At 43.9% G+C, this 10,316-nt stretch overlaps 1 protein-coding gene across 1 annotated transcript; it reads right to left on the bottom strand.

The window, feature by feature from the left end:
- Positions 1 to 1,012: 1,012 nt before the first annotated feature.
- On the bottom strand, positions 1,013 to 9,355 carry LOC121652359 (alpha-1,3-mannosyl-glycoprotein 4-beta-N-acetylglucosaminyltransferase C-like). The gene is made up of 5 exons (XM_042005112.1): positions 9,178 to 9,355; positions 4,484 to 4,579; positions 4,141 to 4,282; positions 2,220 to 2,474; positions 1,013 to 2,110 (listed from the first exon to the last, which is right to left on the bottom strand). The coding sequence occupies exons 2-5, from the start codon at positions 4,574 to 4,576 to the stop codon at positions 1,233 to 1,235; spliced, it is 1,368 nt and encodes a 455-aa protein (XP_041861046.1). The 5' UTR covers positions 4,577 to 4,579; positions 9,178 to 9,355; the 3' UTR covers positions 1,013 to 1,232.
- Between the last annotated feature and the right edge of the window lie 961 nt (positions 9,356 to 10,316).

The following is a 10,316-nucleotide window of genomic DNA, read 5'->3' on the forward strand; positions in this document are numbered from 1 at the left end:
ACAAAGCTTCAATGAAAAATAACTTTCATGTGGTACAAGATCACCTGTAAAATGTAAATGACTTACTTTAAAACTTCTGTATTCATGGCTTATTTATTGGAAATTTCTGACTGCTATCTCCCCAGGTGGGTCTGGCAGGAAAAGAGAGTAGCACAAGAAGAGTGGGCATGAGGAGGCAGCTGCTTCCAGTTACTGTTGAGCAGTTTTTCTTAATAAAGAAAGGCACCATCTTTAGAAGGAGAGCCAAGGCTAGCATGAACAACACATCCCAAACTATAAATAATAAGAACTGCTAACCAAATGAAAAAAGGAAATACTCAAACCCACCACTAAACTCTCTAATTTCAACATAGAACAGGAGAAAATTAGTTAAAACCAAAATGGCAGCACTGTCTAACAAGGTCTAACTAAACAAATAGATCATTTAGTTTATTTTACTAAACCTGGAGTTTCTGAGCAGCAGCCGTGATGAGATAATGCTCCAAATACAAAGGAAAGGAGGTCAATGCTTGCTGTAAGAGCTCCTTCAGCAACCGTTGAACCATTTTATGCCTTTTCATTTCCAAAAACTACAAACTCATTAAGTGTGAAAAAGGTGACAAACTAAACCCCTGTAGAAAAAATGTGATGTAACATAACCAAACGTCTAAAGCCTAGACAGAATCATAGTGTAATGGCAGACAAGCAAAGCTCCCGAACAGCAGCTCTACAGTGTTTCCTGAGCAGCGATTAGCTACGTTCACATGGACTAAAGGCCCATTTCTGCTCCCTTACGTACGTAAATAGCGACGTCCATTTAGATGTCGTACGTCGCTGTTCTCATACTTACATGCATGTTTTGTGTTGCCATGGTTGTTAAGTCAGTTCCTCCACTAGGGGGCAGTGCTGAGTTCAGAGTTCACCTCTGCAAGCCGACGCAGTTTGACACCGTTTAAAGGCGGTAATGCGTCGCTAGTTGTTTCCAACTACCCAACACGCCCTAAACACTCGCATATAGTCTTTATTCAAAAGCTTGTGCAATTTCTACAGTTGTTGCTCCATGTAAACGCAGCTACTGTTTTTCGGTTGAAGAGGCAACAGATTATCACAGCATCACAGATCTATAGAGGCTTGACAGTTTTAATTGTTTGTTTCATCATAGAAACAGGCAGAAAATTCTGATGCTGTTTGTACGTAAACCAAAGAAAATCAGAGTTAAAGAAGACTGATGAACACTTGGCACCATCACGTACTCAGCTTGTTGTGATCCTGATTTTCTGAATGATGACCCAGTCCTTCTGGGCAGCTGTCACCAGTATCCTCAGACACGAAGAGGCAGAGCTGAACTTTTTATCCAACTCCTGCATCTCAAACCTCCCATTCTCAAATGTTCCCACTGACTGGAATTCTTTACAGCTCTTCTCTTTCTCTGTGGTTACCACATCATGGCCTATTTCCACCTGAGCCGAGTCCAGGAGGTCTTTGCCTCCTGATCCTGTTTCTACTAAAATCCCTGTCACCACTACGGGGTCAAGGAACACCACTGTCAGCTGATGTCCTTTGACCGGGGAACGTCCCCAAAAGAATCCCTCCCCGGCATCCCAAGCAAGTTTGGGGAAGTGTTTCTGGTAGGTTGAGATGTTAGAGAAGACTTCAGCTGAAGGATTGGAGTAGAGCACTTCCTCAAAGTCCTTGTCCTTCAGCTTGTTGTACGTTCCCTGGAAGGAAGAAAATGTTCCCATATGTTGGAACAATGATGGTTTCAAGAGAATTGGTTCTTTCTGGGTCATCAATAGTCGGAAATGAGTCATCAACCAATCGCAGGGCATTTCCTGGTAGAAGAGGAAAAGGAACCGAGCCAGTAGAGGAAGTTCAGTCGACTTGTAGAGCTTCCCAATGAAGCCAAGAGTTGAGAATTCCAGCATTGCCCAGGTCTCCTTCTTCCTGTTCTGCTCCTCAACGTGTCTCCTAATGGTTGTGAGGAAGTTTTTGGCAGAAGAGACATCATCTTCCAGCTGGAGGTAGTACTGTCCAACACCTACACTGTAGGTGGTCAGGAAGCAGTAATCCAAGTTCTGCTTGGAGCGGAAAGTTACCCGTTCCGCGGCATCGTTGTAATTCCTCTTTATACCTTCAGGAGAAGAAGAAATATTTGCCTGAATGTTACATCAGTCAAACACTCAGAACATGAATGTAGATTTATTTATTTATTTTTGTCCACCAGGGAGGATGTTCTGTACCTGTAAGAGGCGGGTACCAGTCTTGAGAGACATGGATGACCACAAGCTGGCCTTGTTCCAGCTCCACAGCAAACACTGTTTTTATTTCATTGACCGTAGCAATTCTCCAGCTGACATCAAAATCTGCTAGCAGCACTACCACGACCATGGAGGAGCGCTCTTCAGGAGATGACTGAGAGAAGAGGGACTGCAAGGTGGGAATGAGATAGCTGCCCTTGCTCCTTTTCACCGATGACATCCCAACTGTCAAAAACCCTGAAACATGCCAAGACAGACATGGAAATGTTGCTTTTACACAATCTTAAAAGCAGCCATTTGCACTGGTTGAAAACTATCATTTATTCAACTTACAGTCTTAATTATTTGTCAGGGAGGGCTGCAAATGAATTATTTCATGTCAAACTTCTGGTTTTACACTCACATCATTTAACGGGGTATTTAAGCTCGCTCAGACTGACTTTGTATAACTGCTTCTCTCTTGTACAAGATTCAGTACGTGTGTTCCTCATCAGACTCTTATTAAAGAATTTCCACCACACTGTCCATCTCAGACGAGTTTAGTTCCAGAAGAAGGGCCCGCACCTAAAATATCGCACATATTAAACTCTTCAGGACCAGCTTCTTTCTTCTTTCTTTCTTCCACAGACTTGAGTGGAAAAGCAACACTGAGTACATTTACAAGAAAGGTCAGAGCAGACTCTACTTCTTAAGGAAGCTGAGATCTTTTAACGTCTGCACCAAAATGTTGCAAATGTTCTACAGGTCTGTTGTTGAAAGTGCAATCAGCTTTGCAGCAATCTGCTGGGGCAGCGGCATCAGAACCAGAGACTTGAAAAGAATTAACAAACTGATCAAGAAAGCCGGTTCTGTGCTTGGAGTAACTCTGGAGCCGCTGGAGTTGATCATCAAAAAAAGAATTCTGTACAAGCTGACGAAGATAATGGAAGATCCTTCACACCCTCTACACAACGCCGTGACGAAACAACAGAGTGTGTTCAGTGGGAGGCTTGTTCAAGTCCGATGCAAGACAGAGAGATACAGAAGATCCTTCCTTCCAGCAGCTATCAGGCTGAAGAACAAAGCCCTTAATTAATTAATGTGATTGTTTTACTTTACTAAAAAAAAAAAAAAAAAAAAAAAAAAAAAAAAAAAAAAATTACTACTACTACAATATTGAATTTCCCTTTGGGATTAATAAAGTATTTTTCATTTCATTCATTTCATTTCATTCATTTCATTTCTGGTGTGCGGACTTTACTTAAAATGGCGTCCTACCACAGAAGCTTGAGATCCCTCAGACCTACACAGCTGTCTGATGAGGTTTACTCTACCCTCCCTTCCCAGTCAGACTTCTCCTTACTGTCTGTTAATGAGGCTACAGAAGCACTCTGCTCCTCTCTCACCTCCTCTCTGGACAAACTCTGTCCTCTGGTGTCAAAACCAGCCAGACAAAATCCTCCCAGTCCATGGATATATATATATCTATATAGATATCTATATATATATATATCTATATATATACACATACCACTTACCGCTTAGCCTGCCGATACCTATCAGCTGCCTCCAGACTTCCCACAGGCCAAAAAGGCCCGATAGGACTCCTTCTTTCAAGGGAAACCTGGATCCATTGTTTTTATTCAACATAGGGGTCTATTGAACCGCGCTTTGTCTAGTCCCTCACCCAAAGACCTGTTTGCCTTGGGTGACCCTACCAGAGGCATAAAGCCTTGATAACATAGCTCCTAGGATCATCAGAACGCACAAACTGGTGTTCCTTGTTTTTACATGACTGAATGCCACTCTGTTAGGCTGAACCAAATCTAGAAACATTCATTCCTGTTTTCCTACATCAGAAGTCTGAGCTCTTTAAATGCATCTCCGAAAAACAACACAGCAATCATGACAGAGTCCCACTCACTTTGCTGGGTAGATGGCGCTCCAGCCAGCAGCTGATAGCTCACATTGAGAGGCAGGTAACCTCCCCGCTCCACCCAGGACTCTTTACTGATCAGCCTTTCTCCATGCCAGCTTAACTCACTTAGAGGTGGCTCAAGTGATCTCTTCAGGCCATGGAAAACAAACAAACACCAGATTCTAGTTTTTTTTTTAGTTTATGCAAGAGACAAATTAAGTGTATTTGAACTGTATTTATACTTTGTTTCCTGTAAAAAACTGAAAGCATAAATGTTTAATATAAAGAAAAGTAACTTTTATTGCTCAGTTGTGTGTGTGTCTGTGTGTGTGCGCATGTGTGCACTCACAGTTATGAAGAAGTCTGAATGACTAATGAAGTACAGCCCACTGATGAGAAGCAGCACAGCCAGAGCCACATTCTTCTTTGTCTGCCGTCGCATTTCCTGACAAATACACGCAAATTAACATACATGACACTCGGTCCAATGTGCTCAGTCAAAGCAACCAAGAGTTGAATAATGTGTGCAGGTTTAGACCCTGCTGAGTCAGGACCAAGCATGTTGTGAGGCTTGATTTAAATAAACTATGTCAGTGCTTTGTGAACTTAGAGAAGGCATTCAACCATGTTCCCCGGGGACTCCTGTGGGGGGTACTCCCAGAGTATGGAGTGCCGGACCCGCTTGTACGAGCTGTCCGGTCCCTGTGTGACCGGTGTCAGAGCTTGGTCCACATCGCCGGCAGTAAGTCAGAATCGTTTCCAGTGAAGGTTGGACTCTGCCAAGGCTGCCCTTTGTCACCGATTCTGTTCACAACTTTTATGGACAGAATTTCTAGGTGCAGCCGAGGTGTTGAGGGGATCCGGTTTGGTGGCCTCAGGATTGGGTCTCTGCTCTTTGTGGATGATGTGGTTCTGTTGGCTTCATCGGGCCATGATCTTCAGCTCTCACTGGAGCGATTTGCAGCCGAGTGTGAAGCGGCTGGGATGAGAATCAACACCTCCAAGTCCGAGACCAGTGTGGAAAAGGGTGGAGTGCTCTCTCCGGGTCTGCAGTAGGGTCCTGCCCCAAGTGGAGGAGGTCACATATCTCTGGGTCTTGTACACGAGTGAGGGAAGGATGGAGCGGGAGATCGACAGGCGGATCGGTGCGGCGTCTGCAGTGATGCGGACTCTGCATCGGTCTGTCATGCTGAAAAAGGAGCTGAGCCAAAAGGCAAAGCTCTCGATTTACCGATCGATCTACGTTCCTACCCTCACCTATGGCCACGAGCTGTAGGTAGTAACCGAAAGAACGAGATCGAGAATACAAGCGGCCGAAATGAGTTTTCTCTGCAGGGTGGCCGGGCTCTCCCTTAGAGATAGGGTGAGAAGCTCGGTGATCTGGGAGGGGCTCAGAGTAGAGCCGCTTCTCCTCCACATCGAGAGGAGCCAGATGAGGTGGCTCGGGCATCTGGTTAGGATGCCTCCTGGACGCCTCCCTGGTGAGGTGTTCCAGGCACGTCCCACCGGAAAGAGGCCCCGGGGAAGACCTAGGACACGCTGGATGGACTACATCTCTCGGCTGGCCTGGGAACGCCTCGGGATCCCTCTGGATGAGCTGGTGAATGTGGCCGGGGAGAGGGAAGTCTGGATTTCCCCGCTTAGGCAGCTGACTCCGGATAAGCGGCAGAAAATGGATGGATGGACGGATGGATGGATGCAAGAAGAGTGAGTGAGGCTCTGCAGCTCTGATGAATTTAACCCTGTGATATTCTGAGCCACAAAGCCCCTAAACATGTTATTTATCCTGCATCTGTTGCATGTCATCATTTAAATGTAATACAATAAAACCGTCATTTATCCTGCTGAAGTGATCAAACATGACCCACAACTTCCTTTCACTGCTTTGATTACTGACAGTGCAGCAATTTGTCATGTTGAGACTTATGCTCTGCTCAGCATGCCCCCAGCTGCTCTCACATTCAATCTTTTAGTCAAGCCCACACTGCTTTCTTTGACCTTAAGTTTCCAGCCGTTCTGTTAAGATGCTTTCTAAACTTATAAAAGCAGGTTTTAAAGCTGGACTACCTCAGTGTAAATGATTGCAGTGTTTTCCCTCCACGCTTGGGGGCAGATCATTTTGTCTGAGTGATTGTCAAGAAAAACCCTCTTACCTAATCCTGCCACGGTATGGTTTGACATCATTCAGAGGGGCAGCATCATTCATCTGATCGTCAAGCTATGAGTGGGTTAATGCTTTAGTTATTGCTTTTCTCTTTAAACTATCTAAATGCCATTTATCTGAAAGATGTTCTGTTAGGCACCGAGATCAAAAAGCCAGTTTGCTCTTCCATGTTCTGAGATCCAGATTAAAGCTCGGGAGCTAAATGACATGTTGCATTGAATGACCTGGAATTATTACAGTTTAACTCTCCACACACACACTGTTCATGCTTTAGACATCTTTGTTTCAACTTTGTGTTTGACTCGAGTCAAGTTCCACATGTAAACCGGCTCGTCTTGCTTTTCTGTTTTATTATTGTGAGTGATTTTTTATTTTATTTCTATTCATTGTGTTTTTATATTTTATTGTCCTTTGTTTCCTTGTGGCCAGGCTGAAGGTCATTTCACTGCAAAGCACTTTGATCAACTTTGTGCTTTTCAAATTAGTATTAGAAGAACATTTGACCTTGACTTTGCCATTTACAAAAAAACTATAAAAAAGTTTTACACCTCCCTTAAAAAACGAGCTAACTGTAACGGAGGGCACTGTCTGTATCCCCACAGCTGAAAAAACCTGTACACACTGATGAAGCGTTGCACTTATAACAGTTTTTAAAGTTAAGGCCCAGGTTTATACAGCAGTTATGGGTTAGAGGAGAAGAAATTTTTATTGGTTTATTACGCCTGCCAGCAGGCACCAGCCCAGACCGGTTTAACTCTCACTCACAATGAAACTGCATCAGAAAGACATCAGCAACTTGTGCCCTGATGCTTCAGATATTACTCAGTGTACTTTGTGGTTAAACATGCGTTTCCACTGCAGCACAAAACTTTACCAACTATCTCAAAAGCTGCAACTTTACAAAAGAGAGGGGTGGAGACCAGTGGTACACCAAAAAACGGAAAACCTTAAAACGGAGATCTTGATGTTTTGTACCGTCTCTGTAGAGTTTTAACCAGATGATGTCATTTATATATGTTATTCTGGACATTTCCTTCAGACCTCAGGAAATTGCATCAGGTTTTGAACAAACATTTCCAATGTGTATGTAAAATCTTTAAATATATTAAATAGTTTCACACCATTTATCACAACATTTAATTATTAAATTCATAAGCATGATTAAATATTAAATCATTCAAGTCTTTTTAACAGCTTTTATGTTATAGGACCTTCTGATCCAGATCACAACTGAAATATTAGAACAAGGACCACTCATTCCTGGCTCAGGATAGGATTAACCCCTCCATCAGACCCGCAGAGGCCCGGGTTCTGGAGAGGATTCGCCCCTCCATCAGACCCGCAGAGGTCCAGGTTCTGGAGAGGATTCGCCCCTCCATCAGACCCGCAGAGGTCCAGGTTCTGGAGAGGATTCGCCCCTCCATCAGACCCGCAGAGGTCCAGGTTCTGGAGAGGATTCGCCCCTCCATCAGACCCGCAGAGGTCCAGGTTCTGGAGAGGATTCGCCCCTCCATCAGACCCGCAGAGGTCCAGGTTCTGGAGAGGATTCGCCCCTCCATCAGACCCGCAGAGGTCCAGGTTCTGGAGAGGATTCGCCCCTCCATCAGACCCGCAGAGGTCCAGGTTCTGGAGAGGATTCGCCCCTCCATCAGACCCGCAGAGGTCCAGGTTCTGGAGAGGATTCGCCCCTCCATCAGACCCGCAGAGGTCCAGGTTCTGGAGAGGATTCGCCCCTCCATCAGACCCGCAGAAGTCAGGGTTCTGAGGTCCTCCCTCCATCATTCTTAAACAGGTCTGAAAGAAATCTGATGTAGGTCTTCTTCCTTTTAGAGCGGCCACCTCTTCTCTTGTCCAGTCTCCTCCAATGTTTCAGGGACACGCGACACATCAGGCTGAGATGTGCCAACTTTTGATGAATGAGTGTTTTATTTTGGTTACTATCGGTTACTATCTACAGTACAAAACTTGAATCATGTGCATTCAGCTGACAAAGAATTATTATACCTGCCTGCACTCAGAATCTTTTAACAAGCTCTGAAACCAAAACAGGGCTAAGCTGAAACCCAGGCTTTGTTACCCATCCTGTACAATCCAGAAAATAACACAGAATATCAGTATTATATTATATAAATATGCGTGTATGAAAATGCTAAACAAGTGATATTATCTGCAACAGACCAGGAAAGAAAACAAACCAGAAATAAAAGGCTGGCTCCGTGGAAGCTAAATACCAGGAAATGGATGTGGTTTATATCCTGCACTTCATTTTAATGGTTGTCTGCCATCTGATTTACTGCAGCACAGTGCTTTATTATTTACAATGATTTTTTAATTGATTTATTTCTGCTAAGAAAAATCCGATCTGACACTTTTTCCAGGTTTTCTTTTACTTAATTTTAGGTCCAGCCTGGTATTTAGTCTTGTTCAGGAGACTGATCCAATCCGGAGTTATGCTTGTTGAATATTAACCTTCAACGTGTCTAACTTGATCTTAAACAGACAAAAAGAAAGAAGTTCTGCTGAAACTCCGCGACCAGAGACTGGACCGGGTCACCTTTCATTCTCTGCAGGGTTTTTACAGTGAAGACTCAGACCAGGGAGTCCACCTGGAAGCCGTGTCCTAACGTCGGGTCCTCCTCTGCTGGAAGAGCGGGACATATTTCCTCTGTCCATCACCCTCATGGCTCAGACTAATTTTAGCCCAGACCCTCCAAGTAAAGCCGGGCTAAACCTGGCCCGACCTCCTGAGCCGTTACCTCACAACAGTGTGGAGCAAATAAAGAAGAGAGCTCTGTGTAAAACTAACGAGACAGGTGAGGCTACCTGTGTTTCTGTAAACTAGAAGTGTGTTGGTGAGAAATGTTCCATGTGAAACGCACCGTTACAGATGAAGCGTCCACGCTCCTCTCTGCGCGCGCGGCTGAACGTCAGGGGTCCCTTTCTCCGATAAAAAAATAGGAACCTTTGAACATCTCCGAGGAGGAAGTGAGACCTCCACAGCTCTGACTTTCAGGACTGAATGAGAGACTGAGGCATCAGGTGGAGGCGGCGCGCGGATGGAGAGGCGTGTCGTCACTGCCAAATGACGAGCACGCGCCTGCGCTGTAACCCTGCTGACCAAATAACTCAGCTGCATTTAATCCAACTTATTTAGACACCCTCAACAATACAGTCCACATGTTTTATTAATTTCATATCTTAGCTGCGGAATGATGGGAGTGCCAAAAAAAAGAATAAATCTGGAAAAAAAAACAAGAAAATATACAAACACACAAAACACTTTTTATTTTAACATAATTTCACTATTTTAATTAATTTTTCCTATTCATTATTAATTTCCATATTTGTTTCCTTTTTGCATTCCCTATTTACTTCTTTTCTCTTTATGTCCTCGAGGCCAAGCTGTCAATCATCTGCTTTGGGGCGGAGTTTCTTGACCACAGAGGAGACGTCACCGCACAGATGACGCCACTGAGCCTTTATTTATTTAACTCTGTCGTCTGTTTCTGAAACTAATTTAGGCATAAACTATGCTACTTTACAGCAAAATCCTTTTATTTTAACTTAAAATGCCTTAAAAAGCACACCTGAAGTAAATTTAAAGCCATTTGGAGTACAAGCATGGTTGACAGCTCTTTAGAGATAAACTTTCCCAACAGTCAAAATTTGTCTACGAAATGAGTAACTGTGGTTTAAATACAGCGAAACTGATGGATTTATGTTCACCATTTACTTTATTTTTTCCAAAAACATTTACCTTAAAAATGACTAACTTGGAGTGGTGGTCTGGAAAACACAAGGGGAGTACAGTAAGTCCCTCCTCCCCAGCTCCCTCTCCTATGCTGTATAAATCCACCTGTCAATCACCTGGTTGGAGAAGGTCCTGCTCTGATTCGGATTTCAGAACCTGTTCATAATTTCCCTTCACCACATTCAGGCTCCTGAAAGGTAAACCTGCCTGTCCAACATCTGCACAGCACCAATAATTTAGAGAAAATATCCTTTTATTTAATCTTGA

The sequence above is a fragment of the Melanotaenia boesemani genome, chromosome 13, assembly GCF_017639745.1.
Source record: "Melanotaenia boesemani isolate fMelBoe1 chromosome 13, fMelBoe1.pri, whole genome shotgun sequence".
NCBI classification, from domain to species: domain Eukaryota; kingdom Metazoa; phylum Chordata; class Actinopteri; order Atheriniformes; family Melanotaeniidae; genus Melanotaenia; species Melanotaenia boesemani.

What these genes read in the sequence shown, in the direction of transcription:
- LOC121652359 (XM_042005112.1), bottom strand. Translation starts at nt 4,576, where the DNA reads ATGCGACGGCAGACAAAGAAGAATGTGGCTCTGGCTGTGCTGCTTCTC. An exon ending in AGCGCCATCTACCCAGCAAA is followed by an intron (nt 2,475 to 4,140) that starts GTGAGTGGGACT and finishes GGCATGTTTCAG; the next exon opens with GGTTTTTGACAGTTGGGATG. An exon ending in CTGGTACCCGCCTCTTACAG is followed by an intron (nt 2,111 to 2,219) that starts GTACAGAACATC and finishes CTTCTCCTGAAG; the next exon opens with GTATAAAGAGGAATTACAAC.